The sequence below is a fragment of the Belonocnema kinseyi genome, chromosome 3 (genome assembly GCF_010883055.1).
Source record: "Belonocnema kinseyi isolate 2016_QV_RU_SX_M_011 chromosome 3, B_treatae_v1, whole genome shotgun sequence".
Classification (NCBI taxonomy): Eukaryota; Metazoa; Arthropoda; class Insecta; order Hymenoptera; family Cynipidae; genus Belonocnema; species Belonocnema kinseyi.
In genome coordinates this window covers 77,761,906-77,784,163 of record NC_046659.1, presented here as the reverse complement: position 1 = coordinate 77,784,163, position 22,258 = coordinate 77,761,906, and the positions used below count along the sequence as shown (strand labels likewise).

General features: G+C 25.4%; 1 protein-coding gene across 2 annotated transcripts in view; it reads right to left on the bottom strand.

Annotated features, from left to right (window-relative positions):
- Positions 1-22,258, bottom strand: part of LOC117169018 (protein SON-like) — a 42,769-nt gene that overhangs the window by 16,339 nt on the left and 4,172 nt on the right. Inside the window, exons 3-10 of one of the 2 annotated variants that reach the window (XM_033355071.1) lie at positions 16,631-17,225; positions 9,590-9,741; positions 9,355-9,500; positions 9,167-9,275; positions 6,785-6,978; positions 6,584-6,694; positions 2,434-2,547; positions 1,425-1,492 (exon numbers count right to left, since the gene is read on the bottom strand). In XM_033355071.1, the coding sequence (XP_033210962.1) occupies positions 1,451-1,492; positions 2,434-2,547; positions 6,584-6,694; positions 6,785-6,978; positions 9,167-9,275; positions 9,355-9,500; positions 9,590-9,741; positions 16,631-17,225 (1,463 nt within the window). In that variant the 3' untranslated portion in view covers positions 1,425-1,450. The remainder of the gene's footprint in view (positions 1-1,424; positions 1,493-2,433; positions 2,548-6,583; positions 6,695-6,784; positions 6,979-9,166; positions 9,276-9,354; positions 9,501-9,589; positions 9,742-16,630; positions 17,226-22,258) is intronic. The other variant, XM_033355070.1, reaches the window with a different exon arrangement.

Sequence of the window (22,258 nt, the reverse complement as noted above, 5' to 3'; positions counted from 1 at the left end):
GCATACTTTGAATAAAATATTTGTTATCATTCTCTTGAAATAAATGTGTTTTTTTCTTGAAAAAATACCGGTTTCATATGTATACACCTGGTACAATTTTTTAACAAGTTTCTACTAATAAAAGAAAAGCACTTTAGCAGCATTATGAAGACTAAACAATTTTTGAGACTGGGAGAATCCCCCCCCCCCTAAAAATGTATTTTTTGAATTTTTTTCGTTAACTATGAAAAATATCGCCAAAGAACAAGACATTCTTCGTAGAACTTTTTTATTCGTTTGTAACAAAAAAGAATTCTCCTAGCTACAAAAGTTATTTAGCAAGCGTCAAACTTACAAGATATGTTCATTATCAAAGTACAAGTTCAAAAAAATAAATAACAAAATATTTAAAGGCTTTTTTGAGGAAATCGAATTTTAATTTTTTAAATTAGAATTTAAAAGAAAATAATAAATATCTCAATTAGGCCGGAAGTTATAAAGGGCTAAAGAAAAAAATTGTTTATTTTTTTTTAAATAAAGCACAAGATTCAAATACGCATAACTTTTTAGAAAAAGTTCTGTTAGCAAATTGGAAAAATGCGTAACGCATAATTTCCTCTAAGAAACAACATATTTTGCCCTCCAGGGATTCTCTGATTTCAAGTGTAGGGCCCTGCCTGATTTGAAATGGATTCGGTCTCTAGAATTTCAAAAGCTTTTTCTTTGACATATTTAATTGACGTTTCAATTTCAAATTGTCAAATTTTGGTAGTTTTAAAATTAAATGTATTAAAATCCAAAAGTTTTGAATGGTAAATTATTGAATTTTGAATGCTTTTAATTGGAATGAATACTATTTTCATCGCTCTGAATTTTAAATGATCTATTTTTAAAAAATCCTAATCGAAAAATATTCCATTTTTAACGTTTTGAAATTGTCCTTCTTTGACATTTTTATCTGAAACTATTAAAAAAAAAAGTATTTTATGTTATTTAATTCTTTTATGATTATAATGTGAAATTTTATTACATGATTATAATCCAGGTAGGTTTGAAATCTTTTCAGTTAATAATTTTGAGTTTGGTTGTTACTCTATACATTCAGAATTTACGCAAATTTAATAAATAAACGTGAACTATTTCTGCTCGAATCCGGTTGTTTTTTTTTTCAAACAAAATATTAACTTTTAATTTATTGAAATAGATAACATTAATATCCACTCGACTGCTTAAAAAAAGCGTAAAAGAGATCAAACAATTTTGGATAAAAATATAATATTAAGATATGTAAAATGGCATAATAATTATAATTTCATAACTTATTAATATTTTATAATAATTAATAATTAAATTAATAAGTAACAATTTTTAAACAGCAGTGAACGGTGTTTTCTCAAATTACGGCAGAAACTTGAATCGGTAGTTTCAAAAATTACAATACTTACCACCAGCAAAAAGCATAAATGACGGATCAGGCTGCCACCGGTGTTTCTTTTCTGATGTAGTTAGATGCCTGTAACAAATCCTCAGGTGGATGTAGACTATTGCTAAATATCCCAGCTTTATCATGGACATGGCTTCTGATAAAATTCTGCTATAATAAGCTGATGACAATTAGCAATAATCTCGCACGAGACCGTTGACTATTCACTCTGATGAAGTTTTAATTTTTCAATTATTCAAATTGCTATTTTTTAAATAAATAAAAAAGGTAAAATGTGATACTGAAACAATTTAAAAATTATAGCTGTTTAAAATGATTTCCATCTTAAGAGTTGTTCGCGACAATTTACTTTAAATGGCTTTTATTTTAACGACAAATACCTTCTGAATGGCATCAGATTTTTTTTTTAATTACGTATGATCGTGAAATGCAACGGTACTCCTGCGTCCGTGCAGGCACAGATTCTACCTCTAAATAAGAAATAGTCTCTGCCTGCAACACAGTTTCTTCTAGACCTTTTATCTTCTTTAAGGTACCTGGAATTTCGATAAAACCGAATAAATCTTTTTTTGTTGTCCATATGTCAATTTAAAGTAAAATACACAGAAAAATGTTGACAGTTACAAAAAATATAAAACAAATGTATGATTTTACATTTCTTACAATCTTTATTCGGTTTTCAAATCCTACACGAGATCTCAGAGGCCTCAAGTGGTCTTTGTCGAAACTGTACCTGAAAACTTGTTAGACGCAATGTCAATTTTTTATATTCTCATTGCATATACCGAAGATATGTGCTGAGAAATTATTCTTTCTTTTTTTTAATAATCCGTAAATTGTCACGGTGGGGCAAATTGCTTATCGAAATACGCATTTTCACTTACGAAAAATTCGAATTTTAAAAAAATTCTAGAAAAAACGAAAGATTTCAAAGAGTAAATGCAATTTCAAGTGGTTGGGTTTATAGTTTTTGGAGAGAAATAGATCAGAATGTAAGTGAATATTGTTACCTTACGCGCCCAAGCTTGATAACCTGAAGTAAGTTCTGCTGGTGTCAGTACTTTTACGCCAGTGCTACCTGTAAACTGACCTGGCATCTGCTTACTCTCTGCCCAAGATTTCATCTGTACAAAACAGTAAATTTAGGCCCTTCATAAGACTTCACAGCCTAAAATGCTCTCAAAACAGGGGGAATAGAGTAATTTTTCACGAAAATAGGAGAATAAATTATTTTAAATATAATTATTGTCGATACCATTTTTAATTAAATAAATAAATAATCCTTTAAATATCTAAGATTTTATGTCTAAATATATTGAATTAAAAAAAAAAGTTTTCTACTGAAAGAGATGAATTTTGAACCAAAAAAGGTTTTCTACTGCAAGAGATAAATTTTCAATAACAGAATTAAGTTTTAACTAAATAGTTGCCCAACAAAATAAGTAAATCGTCAAGCCAAAAAGAGAAACTCTTTCGAAAACAGTTGAATTTTCAAAAAATCGATGAAATTTTAAACAAAATGGTTGATTTTTCAGCAAAATAATTGAGTTTTCCCTTACAAAGATGCATTCTCAAACATATGTTCGAATTTTCAAACAAGAAAGTTTAAAATTCAACCAAAAACAGTCGAATTTACAACCAAATAGTTGAATAAAATAGTTAAATTTGTAGTTATTACTTTTCAACAACAAAATGATTTTTTAACGAATTTTTCACAAAATAGTTAAATCTTGAATGAAACAGATTATTTTTCAACAAAGAAGATCGATTTTCTACCCAAATAGTGGAATTTTTAAATAAAACATATCAATTTTCAACCAACTTCGAATAGTTGCATTTTCCGTTAAAAAATTAATTTAAAAACAAAAACGAATTTTTAACCAGTTGAATTAAAAAAAATCAAACAAAATAGTTGAGTCCTCAAACAAAAAGATGTATTTTCAACAAACAAGATTAGTTTTCTACTCAAAAAGACGAATTTTCTGCTATTTTCAACTTAAAAAAGGTAACTTTCGAATAAAAAATGGTGTTCTTTATTTTTCAGATAAAAAAGTTAATTTTTAACAAACAAATAATTTAATTTTTTAAATACATTGTTTAATTTTTAACTAAACATTTCAGCTAAAATGGTGGATATTTAACTAAAAAATTGAATTTCTTACAAAGTGCATATTCTAATTTAAAAAGATCTTAACTTGAAATTTAAAAAAATAGTTAAATTCAATCGAAAAGTAGGAATTTTTAACAAAATTGATGAATCCCTAACCAAAACCGATTCATTTGCAACAAAACAGTTGCATTTTTAACCAAACAGAATGAATATCAACCAAGAAGTTTAATTTTCTACCCAAGGAGATGAATTTTCAACAAAATACATGAATTTTTAACTAAAATAAATCAATTTTAAATTAAAATAGCAATTTTTACTAAACAATGGAATAGTTACATTTTCAGTTGATAAAATAAATTCTGAACAAAAAAAAAGATTTTTATACAAATAGTTAAATTTCAACCAAATAGTTGAATTTTCAATCCAAAATGATAATTTCTTAACAAAGAAGATAAATTTTCGACCAAAAAATATGAATTTTCTACAAAATAACTTATATGGTCCCAAAAAGAATTACGGTTTTTATTATGAAAACACGAATTTTTAATAATATTAATAAAATAATTGATTAAAGGTGTTATAAAAAAAATTTGAAAATTTTTTTAATTAGTTACGATTGTTTTTGAAGATTGCAATATTTTTTGTTTATTTTGTAAAAAAAATGACAAATAAGTGTTTACTATAAAAAATTTTTTAATTTAAACTTGAGATAATAAATCAAATATGCAATTAAACTGTTTTTTTTTAAAGAAAAATATTGATAACATGAATTTTGAAATAATACTAATAAAATAATGTATTAAAGTTGTAATAAAAAAATTTGAAAACAGATTAAATTCATTATGATTGTTTTTAAAGATTGCAATATTTATTGTTCACTTTGAAAATAATTGACAAAAATTGTTGCACTATAAGAAAATTTTCTTATTTCAGCAAGATATATATAGTGAAAATGTTAACGGAAATATGCAGTTAAACTTATTTTTACGCAAATTATTAGTAGCATACGTTTTCAACTGATATTACAAAAATAATTAATAAAAGTTATTATCAAAAAAATTGACGAAAAAATGAATTTAATTCGTTAAAATTGTTTTTACAGATCGCAATCTGTTTTGTTCACTTTGAAAATAGTAACATGAATTTTGAATATTATTAAAAAAAGAATTGATTAAAGTTGTTATCGAAAATTTTAAAAACGGTTTAAATTCATTACAATTGTTTTTAAAGCTATGGTTTACAAATAGACTTTTTTATTCTACAACTTTATTAATATTTATGTATTCTATACATCCTATTCTTTATATTATAAAACCTTTTTTTATTAGTAAATATTTTTTTAACATAATTAATTTTTATTAATGGCTTATAACGAAAGAAAGTAGATTATTTTCTAGATTTAAAAAGAAATATAAATTTTTATAGTTTAGTTCAATTAAGACTTAGTTTCAATTATCAGTAATCATTAAAAATTTCAATAGAAAGAAAATTCAATTTAAATTTACTATTTTTATAATTTCTAATATTTACTTAGGGATCATCCACAAATTATGTCACGCGTTTTTCTTTTGTTTAAATAAAGATGAGAATATAATTTCCGTGAAGTGACCAGTGATACAGCGATATGGAAAAAAGAAAAACGCCTTATGTAATTTGTGAATGATCCCTTATGTCAATGTTGAAAATTTAATGTTCCTTTTGTAGAATTATTATCGGTACATAGTAATTCTATAGCGAGCCCCTGATTAAAAAAGATCATTTTTCAAGCATATAGTTGAATTTTTAACTAAAAAAGATCCATTTTCAACCAAAAATTAAGCAGTTCAATTTTCAGTTTAAAAAAATTAATTTTTAACGAAAAATAAAACAAATTTTCAACAAAATAGTTTAATTTAATCACCCAAATCGTAGAATTTTTAAACAAACAAAATGAATTCCGAACTAAAAATACAATTGTAGACTTTTAAACAAACCAAAGAATTAACTTTTAACCAAAAAATAGTTGGATCTTCTTATTGGGTTCTACTAATTCAGTTCCAAGACAAGCGAAAAAAACGTGACAAATAGGAATTATTAAAAATACAAGAGGAAATAGTCTTAAATATGAAACTAATTTTCAAACTTATTAACCCTTAAAGTGCATTGTGGGTGTCAGAGACCCCAAGCAATTTTCAAACTTTTATATACCATACTAGTCTACTAGCAGCAGCTGCTGAAGGTGGAGGTAAAAAAAATCGTGGGGTCGGAAACACCCAGTGTGCACTTCGTGAGTGAAAAAGTAATTTTGGAGCAAATTTTATCGTTGAAATAATATTGATTTTTGTTTACTTTCTAACGTAAGCATTTCATATGAAGTGAAATAGTTATTTTTTAGATTATTTCATACTTTTATTCTTTGTAGATGGCTTATAACTAATGACAGCGCGTCATGCGAGAGCAGACTGTGGATGTGTTGAATAAAATATAATTGTTAAAATACAGTTATATACGTCTCTCTTTTCAATTTCTTGTATTTTTATAGTATTACATGTCAAAGTTGTTCAATTTTTATAATAATAGATCGATTTAAAAGCAAAAAATCTCACAATTTTATCATAAAATTGACTTTTCTACTTTGCAAATAAATATCTTTTTTGAAAGCACTCATTTTGCAATATTTTTTTATGAAACTACATTATTTCAAAAGTAGCGTCATAAATTTTCAGGTTAAAATAATTAAAACTTTCAATAATTTTTTTTAACAAACTTAAAATACATAAATGGCTATAAAATCAACTTTACCTTGTAAAAGATACCATAAACTACACCCGATAATTTTATTGTGACAAAATATTCAATAGGGGTTAAACAATACATGATTAAATACGCTGGGGTGTATAAAACCCACGTTGCACTTTACCGTGATTTTTACCATGTATGCACTTTGAGGGTTAAGTTATTATTGAAATATGCAGTTGCAGGACCATCTTTCGCAAAATTTGTAAAATACTTTGTTAAAATTCATCATCAGGAAACGTAAAATTGTAAATTGTAAAACTGATTAAACTCACCTCATTCTGTGCTCTATACATTTCATTTAATGCACAAACGTCATGTGGATTTTCCCTCAATTTTCTCATAGCAGCAAGTCTCTGCGACACGATCAAACCGACATCCACATTCTGAAAATAAATGACAAACGGAAAATATAGTTAGCTAATTCCTTTCGATTTAGATTGACATAATTAATCAAGTTGGGTAATTTTACGAACATCGGCAGGCACTGTCGGGGGGAAAATTGAAGGCTGTTTCACCGGCTCAGGAGTCAGAATAGGTGCAGGTGCTGGTACCGGAAGTGGAGCTGGTACTGGAAGTGGAGCCGGCAGAGAACGAAGTGGTTCACTCGCCGGTACAAATTGTTTTTTGGGCTCTGGCTTTTTCGGCGGCACAGGCACCCATTCACTTTCTACAAGAAAATCCCAATTATTTTACAAATACGAGAATCTAAAATGTCAACTTTTGTAAAAAAAGAAATTACGAACAACTGAAGATTATCTTTTTAGTTATACATTTTATTATTTGTTTGAAAATTGTACAATTTTCTTATAAAGTCATCCTTTTTGATTGCAAATTCAACTGTTTTTTTTTAATTCGTCTTTTTTTAGTTAAAATTTCAACTATTTTCGTTAAACATTAACCTTTTGTTTAAAATTTATATTTTGTTGCTGATAAGTAAACTGAAATCTTTTTTGGACAAAAACTATTTTTTCTGAACATTTGCCTTTTTGATTTAAAAGTTCATCTTTTTCAGTATAAATTATGCATCTTTCTTGAAAAAACACAACTTATTTTTGTGTTTAGAAGTCAATTGAAATCTTTTCAGATGAAAATTGATCTCTTTTTTCAAAAAAATTGTCTTTTTGATTTAAAAACCAACCTGTGTTAGTGGAATTTTGATTATTCTTGAATAAAAATCCAAATTTTGATTCAAACTTTTACAATCTTTCTAAAAAGTAATATTTATGGTTGAAAATTTGACTATTTAGCAGAAAATTAACTAATTGTTTACAATTCTTATTTTGGTATTGAAAAGGAAACTGGAATCTTTAGATGAAAATGTAACTATTTTTTTTCTTTAAATTCATCAGTTTTAGAAAAAATATCATCTTTCTCAAATAAAAATGTAACTATTTGTTTGAAAATTCTACTCTTTTTTTAAGGTTTGTCTTTTTTATTTTAAAATTCACCTGATTTAGCAGAAATCACAACTTTCTTGGATAAAAATGCAACTAGTTGGTTAAAAATTAAACTATTTTGTCACAAATTCATAGTTTTTGGTTGGAAATTCTACTGTTTTGTTAAAAATTTAACCATTTCATAGAAAATTTACTTTTTTATCAATATAATGTTTTGGCGTTAAAAAGAGAACTGAAATAACTTCTAGATTTGAAAAAATTGAAAATTCATATGTTTTAAGAGAAATTTTATCTTTTTTGGATAAAAATGCCATACGTTTTGGTTGAAAATTCTGCTGTTTTGTTGAACATTGAACTATTTTATAGAAAATTTACTTTTGGTTTAAATTTAATATTTTGGCTTTGAAAAAAGAACTAAAATCATTTCTGGATGCAAATTTCGCTTAAAAGTTTTTTAAAAAATTGAAACTTCATCTGTTTTAAGAAAAATTCCATCTTTCTTGGATAAATATGCAAATTTTTGGTTAAAAATTTAACTATTTCATAGAAAATTGACTTTTCGTTTAAAATTTATAAATTGGTGTTGAAAGATGGACTGAAATCTTTTCTCGATGAAAGTTCAACTTAAATTTTTGTTAATTTTTTAAATATAAATTCCTCTGTTTTAGTACAAATTAAATCTTTCTTTTATAAAATTGCAACTATTTGGTAGATGATTCAACTATTCTGTTAAAAATTCATTCTTTTTGGTTGAAAAAATCGTCTTTTTGGACTGAAAATTCAATTTTTTTCGTTGAAACTTATTTTTGGTAATAGAAAATTCAACTATTTTCTGTTGTTGTAAATTTTTCTTCTTGGCTTTAAAGTTCACTTGTCTTAGTACAAATTACATTTAAAAAAAAATGAAAATGCCATTTTTTGGTTTAAAATGATTCTTCTTTGCTTGAGTATTCATTTTTTTTTTGTTTAAAAATAATGTTTTGACCGAAAATGTAACCTTTTCATTTTTTTGAGATTGATCTTTTTTAATTAAAAATTCTCCTTTTTCGGTAAAAAAAAAATAATTTTCTTGATTTGAAATTTCATTTTTATTGGTTAAAAATGCATCAGTTTCGTGAAAAATTAATTTTCGGCTGAAAAGTCATATTTTTAGTTTTGAAAATTCAATTTTTGTAGACAAAATTCGTCTTTTAGCTTGAATGTTCACCAATTTAGATAAACTGTTATTTCTTTCTTGAGTGAAAAGTCTTTATTTGTTGAAAATTTCGCTTTTTGGCATTAAAATTCTTTTTCTTGTGCATAAATTTCATTTTTTTTTATTGAAAAATAAAATATGTCACTTTTTTGTTGGTAATTTATCTTTTTCGGTTAATTTCAACTATTTTGTTAAAAATTTAATTATTTTGTTGAAAATTCAAGTATTTTTTTTCTGATTTGTAATTCTATACGTAATTTTACCAGTCTTTCGATGAAGTTGGCCGCTTGAAACTGGAAACTGCAATCGCAGCTGGTTCGATGATTCGGCCGTTTTTTCTTGAAAAGTTTTTGTCGGCAACTGCTTAGCGTCCTGAAATTAAATATTTTATTCATTTATAAATGATCATCAAAGCAAAAAAGAAAGCTTGAAATGTTGGACAAAGACTCACTCTAATATTCATTATTATGGAATTAGGCCTCTCCTTTAGAAGGAAAGGATGATGGAAACCCTTTTCTGATCCACTACCATCACCGTCTGATGAAATACTCGATAATTCTCCAAGAGCTTCAGATTTCGAAAGGGTTTTGCAGAAATCTGAAAATAATTTTATTTTTCATAATAGGAAGCTATTTTTATTTTTTGACTGATTTTTTGTTTGTTTTTTGGATTTTAAGTAAATTCACCTGTGAGTTCATCAACTGTTTTTCCTCCAGCTTGTATGGCAGCAATAGCTTTATCCCTTTGTGCCAGAGGAAGTGCTCCACGTTTAATCATGTTTATCGCATTTCGCCTGGCAATCTCCAAAAGCTTCTTCTTATCAATCTCGATCCACTCTCTGAAAATAATGTTACAATTTATTCCAGAAAAAAAACTTACTTAGGAGATTTCACAGCCCAAAATGTTCTCAAAACAAGGGAAATCTTTACGGAAATAGGGAAATAATTAAGAAGTACACTCTTTTAAATAAAAATTAATGTGTAAAAGCCATAGTGAATTTAATATGAAACGTTGTGTTTTCAAGCTAAGAAGTCGAATATTTTAGAAAACAGTTTAATTTTAAACGCGAAAAGATCAACTTTGAACAAAAAAGTTAATTTTCATCTAAGAAAGGTGATTTTTCAACTGAATAGTTAAGTCTTTTAACAACAAAAATATAATTTTAGACAAAATAGTTGTATTACCATCCAAATAGTTGAACTTTCAGTTAAAAGAGGCAAATTTTCAACAAACTAGATAAAGTTTTAACCAAATAGTAGAATTTCCAAATAAAAAAATTCAATTTTAACTAAAAAACAGTTGAATTTTCAACCAAATAGTTGAATTAGAAACCCAAAAAGACCAATTTTCTTCCAAAAGAGGCACGTTCAACAAAACAGTTAAATTTTCGAAAATTTAACACAGTTAAATTTTTAACCAAATAGTTGAATTTTCAACCAAGTGGTCGTATTTACAAAAAAAAAGATTAAATTTCGAATAAAAAATCTTTATTTAAAATCAAAAAAATAGTTGCATGCAAACCAAAAAGACGAATTTTCAATCATGAAAAATTTTTGAATCAAGAAAGAACACCTATTTCAACTAAATAGTTGAAATTCGAAGCCAAAATGATTTTCTACCGAAAGAACTGAATTTTCAAAAACAACATTTTTCAACAAAAAAAATTTTTAACTATGCAGTTGCACTAACAATAAAATAGTTGCAATTGCAGGAAAGAGATGATTTTTCAACAAAATATTTAAATTTGAAAGCTAAAAACACCATTTTCTCCGAAAATAGCTGATGTTTTAATAAAACGTTCATTTTCGACGATTAAAAACAAGTTTCTAACTAAAACAAATATCTTGTCTACTAAAAAAGATGAAATACAATTAATACAATTAATTTTCTACCCAAAAAGATGAATTTTCAAAATAATTGTCAAGATTTCAAGTTAAACAGTCGAATTGTTAAAAAAAAGTTGTCTTTTAAACCAGTAAAGATGAATATAAACCAAATAGTTGAATTTTAAACAAAAAAATCTGCACGCTTTGCGGGCATATTCTCATCGCGCGCTGCGCGCGCGGCTCGCAAGTTTGAGTGCGCCTAGGGCGCGCGACGGTTCATTCTCGCGCTTTGTGCTCGGATATTTATTCTTTGCATTTGGAATGCTTGAAAAAAACTTGATCAAAAAGATCTTTTAGCTGGCAGTATTTATATGCGTCTTCATATTCTGAATTGTCTACTAAATTAAGTATATTCAAAGATTAAGTTTCTCAAAGCTCTGTAGGCTTTGACGTAAACATTCTCATCGTGACAATCGCGCTAAGCACTAGAATTTCGACAGACATTTGTAAACAGGTTTTCTTCAATCTTTTTTTTTGTAACTGATCGTGTTTTTGCACATTTTTTATTTTCACTGTTATTTGTCACGAATAAAACAAAAAGTACGTGTCCAATAAAGAAGTAATTATTGACAAATTTGTAGATCTTTCTTGAGATCAGAATTTTTGTTAATTCATCTTTTTTCGTATTCTGCATAGTTTGACCACAAAATGGAATTTTTGAATTTTTATCAAAAATGGCTGGTTAACGAACTCGTCCTTTCTTTTAGGACCTAAAAAAAGTGTGCCAAAGATGGATTTGATTCGTTCATTTTTTCGAGACTTATCGTGTTTACGGACGGACGGCCGGACGGATGGCCGGACGAACAGACAGACAGACGCCATTGTGAAAACCTGATTTTCGGATTTAGGGGGTCTCAAAAGGTGGAGATCCGTTGAAAAACTGTGATGTCAAATTTCCGACAATTCTAATACTTTCTCAATCACAAATGATGAGAATGTAAAAAGATAAGTTTTGATCCAAAAATGTTTGATTTAATTTTAACCTAACATTTTTTCCCCAATTTTTAACCAAAGAGTTTTTCTACAAAATAGTTGAATTTTCAATCAAACAAGACACATTTTGAACAAATAAAATTTTGTAACAAAAAACGCAAAGTTATAATTTCTGTAAACAAAATTTTAAGCACAAAGTTAATTTTTAATCAAATAGTTAAATTCCCTACCAAAATAATAGAATATTCTACTGGAATAATAAAATTTTAAATACAAAAACATAAGAAATAGAGCTTTTACATAAAACAGTTGAATTTACAACAAAACACGGCAAATTTTCAGTTAAAAATCATTTTAAAAAACGAATTTTAAAAAAAATAGTTAAAAATTTAACCAAGCAAGTGAAGTTTCAACTAAGATTAATTTTATGCCAAAAAATTACGAATTTTACACAAAACATATCAATATTCAAGCAACTGATTTATTTTTAAACTAAATACGATGATACGATCATTTTTAAACCACAAATTAAATACTTGAATTTTTCATTTAAAAAATAAATTTACGATAAAAATAAAAATGAATTTTCGAACAAAAAGGAATTTTTCAACAAAAACGAAGCATTCTCAATTAAAAATAGTTTAATTTTCAACTAATATTGACCAATTTTCAAGAAAAAATGAAATGGTTAAATTATCAGTTAAAAATTAATAAGTTGAACTTAAACCAAGATAAATTTTTTTAACAAAAAAATACATGAATATTTAATCAAATAATTGAATTGTTTTCTAAAAATGATCAATTTTAAATCAAAACTGAAATCGTTAAATTTTCAGATCGATAAATTAAATTTAAATAAAAAATATTAACTTTCAACAAAATAGTTTAAATTTCAACCTAGTAGATAAATAGTCCACCAAAAAGATGAATTCTGAGTAAAAAAATTAAGTTTAATTTTCAACTAAACTCTATTAATTTTCAGCAAAAAAAAAAAGAATTTTCAATAAAATTAAAAAATTAAAATTAAAATTGTACAGGATGCCCGGTTTAATCGAAGAAAAAAATTCCCGATTTTTTCCCCTTTTCGCAAACATTTTTCAAGTCAATAAATTAAAAAAGATTGAATTAAAAATTTAAACATTTTTCCATTTGAATTAATGAAAAATAAAATACAAATTAAAGCACTCAAAGTGGAACTCTTGAATTTTAAACTTTTTATATTAAAGTTTAAAAGTTTTTTAATTCGAAATTTCTGTATTCAAATGCTCAATAATTTATTTTAAAAAATGAAATGAACTAATACTTTTCAATTGAACAATTTTAAAAGAAATGCGGATAAATGAGAAAATGTAGAAATTTTAACTTTTATAAATTATAGACTTCAAAGATTCAGATTATATTCCAAAAATATAAATTCACGTTTTCATTTTCAATGCTCTTTAAAATTGGATTATTTTAAACAATTTTAAGCTAGAAACGTTAAAAATTACAAAATTAACATATTTTTTTAATTAACTTGTTCTTTTTCAATTATAAGGTACAATTATTTTCATTTTAAACAGTTTAAAGATCCTTGAAAAGCTACAAAATTTTGTTTCCAAATCTTGAGAAATTTATAGGTTGTTTTAATTTTGTTCAAATTTCAAATTATTTTGGAAATGCATCAAATGTTTCCTAAAATGTTTAGAAAATCCTTCAAATTTTAAAAATTTCCTTAAAATCTTCCCTGAAAATTTTGAAAACCTTTTTAAATATTCTCTGAAAATAATGGTTTAAAATGAAAAATCATTTTCAATTTTCCTAGGAATCTTAAGAAAATGTTTTTATTCGTTTGAAGCCTTTCACGAATTCTTAAAAAGCTTCTAAATTTTTGGTTTGAAATCAGCAAAAATCGACTTTTTGTTTTAAATTAGGCTATGGCTATTTGCAACCAAATTTCGGTACGGATAGCGGTATTTTATCGGTACACACACGTCGTTTGAATTATTTGAAATAATTGCAAGTTTTAAATAAATTTTGAATCTTTTCAAAACTTCTGAATACCTCTTAAAATTACTCAATTTTTTTCTACAAATAATAAGGGCTCAAATGTTATTTATGCATCAAAATTTAACAATTTCACTTGCAAATTTACCCTTTTTTATTAAAAACACAGTCAAAATTGAAACGTTTATTTAACGTTTATTCATATTAAATGAACAGTCAAATATTGCTTAACATTAATTGATTATTCTTCTACTCAATTTTCTGTTAAATATTTTTAATTTAATGAAAGCCTTTAATTACGAATATATTATTATGAAGTTATTTTTAAGTTAAAAATAGTCTATAAAGTTTCAATCGGACGTTTAACATGTTTTTATTGACTAAGACTTTCGAATTAGGAATGGTTGTCTACCATTTCGCCACCTGGTGCCGAAAACTGGAACTAGAAAGAGTATGTACCATTTTAAATGTGTACATTAATTTTTGCATAAAAGTGTTTTTACAATATTTTTGTGAAGTATAAAATAATAATTGAATACGAATAATAGGCGATTTAGGGTGGCCGTTTTAATTTAAGAAAAAAAATTCCCGGTTTTTTCACGGTTCGCAAACATTTTTCATGGTCAATGAAATTTAAACAATCGAACTCTAAAGCGAATAATTGTTCCATTTGAATGAATTAAAACTGAGCTGCAAATGAAAGCACTCAAAGTGGAACTAAAAATATTCTAAAAATATAAATTCATGTTATCATTTCCAATGCTCGAAAGTCTAAATTGAAGAATAAATCTAAAAATGGTCCAAATTATATAATTGAAAGCAAATTTAAGCTAGAAACATAAAAAATTGAACGATTACATTTTTTATAAACTGAACAATTCTTAAATCAACATTAAATTTATTTATATTTCAAATGGTTAAAAAAATCCTTAAATGCTTACCAATTTTATTTGAAAATGTTGAAAAATCTGCATGTTGTTTACAATTTTTTTTCATTTTTAAAAATTATTTTTGAAATTATTTTAGAACTTTTAAACATCCCTTAAAATTAATTCATTTTTTTTAATTCTATCAAATCAAATAAATTTCCTTAAAATCTTTCGCATTCATTTTTGATAAGTTCGTAAATCGTTCTAAATGTTTTTAAATAATCACTCAAAATTATCTTTTCAGAATAAAAATCATTTTTAATTTTCATAGAAAATGTTTTTTGATCTTTTGAAGCCATTCAAAATTCTTAAAAAGCTTTTACATTTTTTGTTTGAAGTCTGCCCAAATATATATATTTTTTAAAGTAGGCCGTGGGCTATTTACACCGAAATTCAACAATTTTATTTACAAATTATTATTTTTTTTTAATAGAGCAATTAAAATGTAACGTTCAAAACTTGGTTTTTAATATTTACTATAATTACTGATTTTAAACAAACAGTTAGATATTTCTAAATATTAATTAATTCTTATTTTTCTTAATTAAAAAATTCCAAAGTTATTTTAAAATTGAAAATAGTTTATAAAGTTTCAATTGGGAGTTTACACTGGTTTAACTGATAAGACTTTCCAATTGGAATAGTTTACATAATTTTTAACGTTAGAAACTGGAAATTCTAAAAATGCAAACAGATTTCGAATCGTCTTGTTACATTAATTATTATTCACTTTTTAAATCTTAAAGAACAGTTCAATTTTAAAAATCACTATTAATTTATATTAACAGTTGATCAACTAAACATATTTTTTTATCTAAAATCTTCGATTTCAAAAGCTTCTAATTTTTAATGGCTTAAGTCTTTTAAACATCATTTGAAAATTCTTTAAAATAAAAATGTACACTTAACAATTCAAATCTAAAATTATAAATTTCTTAAATTGGAAGATTTTGGAAATACGCATTCTAAAATGAATTACATATATAATCGAAAAAGATCACAATTTAACTAATTATTTAAAAAACGATGGGACTCACAGTTAGACAGATTTTTGTCTATAAATTTGTAAAATTCCTAGTCAAAAAAATAATTCACTGTAATTTCCCGGTCTCATAAAATTCCCGATTTTTTGGACCAGCAGCCACCTGATTAGATGTAAATTCTATCTAAACCCCTTTGTTTCCAAAAATACTTATTTTTAGTATCCATTAAATACTTTAAACTCTGCAACAAAAATCGTTAAAACACTTTTATGCGGATATTAAAATGGATCTTTAAAATCGTACCTATTCTTTCTAGTTCAGATTTTTGCTACCAGGTGGCGTATCGCAGTTTAACCATTCCCGATTGAAAGAGTTTAATTTCTAACGTTAAAATCTGTTTATTAAAAACATTGGACTTGAAACGCTTTTAATTTTTAATTTTTTAAGTCTCCAAGACTGCATTTTAAAATTCTTTAAATTACAAATAAAAATCTAAAATTGGAAATTTGTTTAAGTAAAAGATTTTCTGATCAAGAATTGTAAATTAAATTATATCATAATTAAAACAGACATCAATTCTACTCATTATTTTAAAGACTGTTGAAATCGAACTTGCGACAGATTTTTCTTCTAAATATTTGTAAAATTCCCTGTCAAAAAATAAATTCACTGTCATTTTCCGATCCACCGGCCACTCCGAATTTACCAGTTGAGTATTCAACTAAAAACAATCAATTTTCAGTCCAACATGGAATAATTAAATTTGTAGCTAGAAAAATAAATAATTTCTAACAAAACTTCCGAAACAAAAGTATAAAACTAGACTATTCAAACAAAAAAATAAACCAAAAACCCAAAATAGTTGGATTTTCTTATTGGTTTCTATTAATTCAGTTCGCATTTAAGTGAAAAACGATAAAGATGTAAAGTTTCTTTAAAAGAAGAGGACAAAAAAGCAGAATTCTTACCAAAAAAAGGGGAAAATTTCTATTAAATGATCCATATCTTACTTTCTCTCTCTGCTTCGACTTCTATGCCTACTGTAATGTCTTCTATCTCTGCTTCTGTCTTCTTGCCACCTATCATGACTCCATCTTCTTTCTCTCCTCTCCCGACTTCTTCCCCGACGCTTATCTCGGTCCCTGCTTCTACTTCGATGCGAGCGTTGTGGTGACGAAGACCTTTTCTTATCCCTCGACTGACAACTGTTACTCCTTTTCCCATCACTTTTCGATTCCTTGTGATTCTTGTGTTTACCGTCTTTGCTACTCTTGCTTTTCGATTCCTTTTTTTTATGCTTCTCCTTCAGGACAAGTCGGAGATCATTTTTGATTTTTTTCCGAGACGCAGGACTTCGACTTTTCCTTTTTGACCGTTCCAGGGAGGTGCTGGAAATGGGTGATTTTGATTTATAATCACGAGGAGGAGATGGACTTAGAGTAGGTGTTCTTGCGTCTTCACTACTGTCTGATATTTCACCGTCCTCCATTCTTGCTGCTTTCTCTCGCTCCTTGTTCTCTATTTCTTTCACAGTTTCATTATAGAAAGTGCTGTTTTTCAAGTCTTTTATCATAATTTTCCCCTGGACTAACTTCTTCGGTTTCTCTGCAAATCAATGATTTAACTAGGTAAGAAATCGTCAAACTAGAAAATCACAATTTAAAAATTCTGAATTTTTTAAGGGGCCATCCGAAAATTACGTAAGACGAGTTAGTGGGGAGGTGTTTTGCTTAACAAAATAATAAATCCACCTTTGCTACAACTAAGAGGTGTTGAATTTGTAACAAAAAAGATCAATTTTAAAAAAAGGCGAAAAAATGTTCGACAAAAATAATTGAAGTTTCAACTAAAAAAGATTAATTTTAATCAGAAAATTAATTTGAACCAAAATAAAAACGAATTTTCAACAAGATAGTTAAATTTAAATGAAAAAGATGAATTTTCAAACAAAAAGTTGAGCTTTCCGCTAAGAAAGATTTTTCCGCCAATAAAAAAATTATCTCCGAAATGTTGAAGTTTCAAGCCAAAAAGATGATTTAAAAAAATTAGGTTTTCAACCCGCAAATATAAAATTGTAACTATAAAAGTTAATTTCCAACAGAACTGTGGAAATTTACCCCCCCCCCCCCCCCCCCCTCTAAAAAAACAGAGTGGCCGTTTTAATCGACGAAATAAATTCCCAATCATTTCCTGGTTCGTAAACATTTTTCAATTTTGAACTTAAAAAAATTGAAATTTAAACGTTTTCAATTAAAAATATTGTATTTAAATGCTCAATAATGTACGCGTATAATATTGAAGGTACTAACATTTTTCAATATAAAAAAATATAAATCCACGTTATCATTTTCAATGCTCTAAATTAAAAATCAGTCCAAGAACTTTAAAATTTTCAAAATTATATAATTTTAAGGAATTTTAAGCTAGAAACATCAAATATTGAAAAATTGAAATTTTTTAAACTGAACACTTCTTAAATTAGAATTTCAATTATTTTCTTTTTAACTAGTTTAAACATCCTTGGAAGGCTTCAAAATTTTATTTCAAAATCTTGGGAAATCTAGAAGTTGTTTTAAATTAAAAAAGATTCAGAACTTCTAAATATCTTTAAAAGTTAATTGAATTTTCTTTTGCAATTTTCAGAAAATCCTGCAAATTTAAAAAAAAATCATTACAATTTGGATGTATAAATAAAAATTGAAATGATTGTCTAATATAAAACAAAATGTAGATTTTCGCAGATTTAAAAAAAAACCAGAGATCGAAAATTTGGACGATTACATTACATTCTCAGGAATGAGAATGTAAAAATTAGATTCTTTTCAAGAATTGTGAAAGGCTTTAAAAGAATAAAAAAGTTTTCTTAAGGTTCCCAGAAAAATTAAAAATTATTTTTCATTTTGAAAAATTATTTTAAGAGAATATTTAAAAAGTTTTTCAAAGATTTAAACAAAATGTTCAAAAAAGATTCCAGAAGATTTTAAGAAAACTTTCTAAAATTTGCATGATAATTTTTAATCTTTTAAAACCCCTAAATATCTCTTAAAATTACTCAAATTTTTTCTACAAATGTTCATTTGTAAATTAAACATCAAAATTTAAGAATTTCACTTACAAATTAACATTTTTCGAAATTTTAACGATTCCAGGTATTCTATATCAAACAGTCCAATTAAAGATTCTTTACTTTTAAATATTCGGTTTCAATTTACTTGACTTAAATCAAAATTTCTAAATATTCAATCATTAATCCTTTTTTTTAAAATTAAAATGTTTTAATTAAATGAGTTAATAATTGAATATTTCAAACTAAAACAATATTTTAAATTTAATAAATTACTTTAATTAAGAATATATTATAATGAAGTTATTTTTAAGTTGAAAATAGTTAATAACCTTTCAGTCACACGTTCATATTTGTTTAATGACTAAGATTTTCAAATTGAAACCGTTTAAGTTTTAACGTTAAAATCTGAACATTTTAAAATTTTGAAGTGGTTTAAAATCGTTTTGTCAAATCGTTTTGTTCACTTTTTATTACTTACAGTACAGATAAATTTAAAAAAATGTATTTATATATTGAATAAAAATGTTTTTTATCCAAAATTTTCAATATCAAAAAAGTAAAAAAAAATTGAATTACGCATTGTAAGCTAAATAATATCATAATTAAAAACATAAAAATTCAATTAATTATTTAAAAACTGTTGAAATTGAACGTGGTCAGATTTATCTTCTACAAATTTGTAAAATTCTCGGTAAAACAAAATTCACTGTCATTTCCTGGTTTCAAAAAATTCCCGATTTTCCTGGTCAAGTGGCCACCCTAAAGAAAGAATTTTCTATGCAAAAATTTTATTTTCAACTAAAGACAGACGAGTTTTAAATTAAATTACTGCATTTTGCAATAAAGAAATATTTTGAAGTAAAAAAGTGATAGTTTTCTCGTACAAATTAAAATATTTTTCTACCAAACAGTTGCATTTTTAATTCAAAAATAAGATTTTTATATAATAAAATAGTTCAATTTTCAACCAAAAGAAATTAATTTTAAACTAAAATAATGAACCTTGAAAAAAAAACGAGTTTTTAATCAGAATGGAATTAATAACCGGAAAGATAAATATTCTACACAATAAGGCAAATTAAAAAAAAAACATGCATTTTTAAACTAATAGTTTAATTTTCAATTAAAAAGGATACATTTTCTCCTTGAAATAGAATAGTTAAATTTGCTGTCGAAAACAAAATTAAGTTTGAAAAAATAAAATAAAAGTTCTACCAAAATAGACAGATTTCTAACCAAATAATGGTATTTTCTAACAAAAAGACGAATTTTAAAGAATATAGTTGAATCCTCAACCAACACAAATTAATTTTCAATAACACAAAATTTGAGAAATTTAACTTAGATTAAAATCCAAATTTAAAATCCCATTTAACGTGCAATAATCAAATTGATGCAAACCTTTCTAATCAAAAAATATCAAATTTTTACGATAGCAGATAAATTTTTAAATAAAAAAGCCACAGTTTCAACAAAAAAGTTGTAATTTCAACCAGAAAAGAAAATTTATTCAATAGAGAAAAAAAATTTCATACAAAAATACGAATTTTTTACAAAATAGTTACATTTTTAAACCGAGAATGTTATTTTTCAACAATAAAATTAATTTCCAACCAAATAGTTCAATTTTCGAACAAAGAAATAAAAATTTTCTACTAAAAAGATGAAGTTTCATCTACTGAGATTACTTTAATACTAAAAAAAGAAGAATTTTTAAGAAACTACATGATATTTCATCCAAATAATTGAATTTTCTATTACAAATATAATAGCTAAATTTGCAGTTATAAAAGTAATAATTTTCAATTATGAAACATGTATTTTTCACAAAGTAACTAAATATTCAACGAATTAGGTGAATTTTTAGCAAAAAAAAAAATCAAATTCTACTAAAGAAGACAAATTTTTAACCAAATAATGATATTTTTATCACAACAAAAAAAAACGAATTTTCAGCTGAATACTAAAATTTTTGACTTAAAAATTTACATTTTGTAGTTAAAATTAGATATATAAATTTGCAGTTGAAAAAATTAAAGTTTCAAACAGATATAATGCATCTTAGGTAAAATAATTCAGTTTTCAACCAAAGAATATTAATACTCAACCAAAAAAGGTTTTTATAAAAACAAAAAATTGTACTAAAATGAATGATTTTTTAAACTAAAGAAGACGAATTTTCAACCATTAAAGACGAATTAAAAAAAGCAGTTAAATTTTCAACCCGTAAATATGAATTTTTAACAACAAAATTTATTTTTGTATCGAATTGTTGAATTTCAAAGCCTAAAAAAATCATTTAGCAAGCAGTTAAAATTTTCAACCAATAATGTGATTTTCTACCATACAAAATATTTTTCAACCAAATAGTTGAATTTTCAATTAAAGAAAAAAATTTTCAAATAAAAAAGGTGAAGTTTTATCTTGTGAGATTAATTTTCTTCCGAAAACGACGAATTTTCAACCTGATATAATAAATCTTAGGCAAAATAATTAAGTTTTCAAACAATCAAGTAAATTTTCTTTCAAGGTTAAATTTCTACCAAGCAAGAACATTTTTAATCAAATATTGGAATTTTCAATACAAAAAAGAGGAACTTTTAACAAAATAGTGAATCGTCTCCTAAAAACTATTGCTTTTTTAGCCAAAAAAGATGAAATTTTTACGATAGCAGATGAATTTTTAAACCAAGAAAGACGAATTTTCAACCAAAAAAGATTTTTCAGTCAATAAAGAAAAAAAATGCATCCAACATTAAAAAATAATTAGATTCTCAACTCCAAAAGAAGATTTTCAACAAATCAGTATTTTTAACAACAGAATTTATTGTTCTACCGAATTGTTGAATTTTAAAACTTAATAAAATCTCCTACCAAATAGTTACAATTTTCAACCAAAAAAAATTTATTTTCAAACAAATAGTTAAATTTTCAATTAAAAAAGATGAAGTTTTATCTTCCGAGATTAATTTTCTTCCAAAAACGATGAATTTTCAAAAAAATACATAAATAGAATAAATAAATTTGCAGTTAAAAAAATTAATTTTACACCAGATAAAATGCATCTTACACAAAATGCATCAGTTCTCAAACAATCGAGCGAATTTTCATTCAAGATTAAATTTCTACTAAACAAGACAAATTTTTAATCAAATGGTGAAATTTTCAACGAAAAAAGAGCAATTTTTAACCAAATAGTGCATCATCACCTAAAACATATTACTTTTCAATCAAATAGTTGAATTATTAGACAAAAAAGATGAAATTTCTACGATAACAGATGGATTTTTAAACCAAGAAAGAAGAATTTTCAACCAAAAAAGATTTTTCGGTCAATAATGAAAAAAAAAAAATTCATCCACCAAAATAATTGGATTCTCAACTCAATTTTCAACCAAATTGCTAAAGTTTTAACCCAAAAAGACGAATTTTCTATCCGTAAATATAAATTTTTAACAACAACAAAATGAATTTCCTACCGAATTGTTGAATTTTAAAACATAAAAAAAATCTCCCATAATATGATTTTCTAAAAAAAAAGTTAATGTTCAACCAAACAGCTAAATTTTCA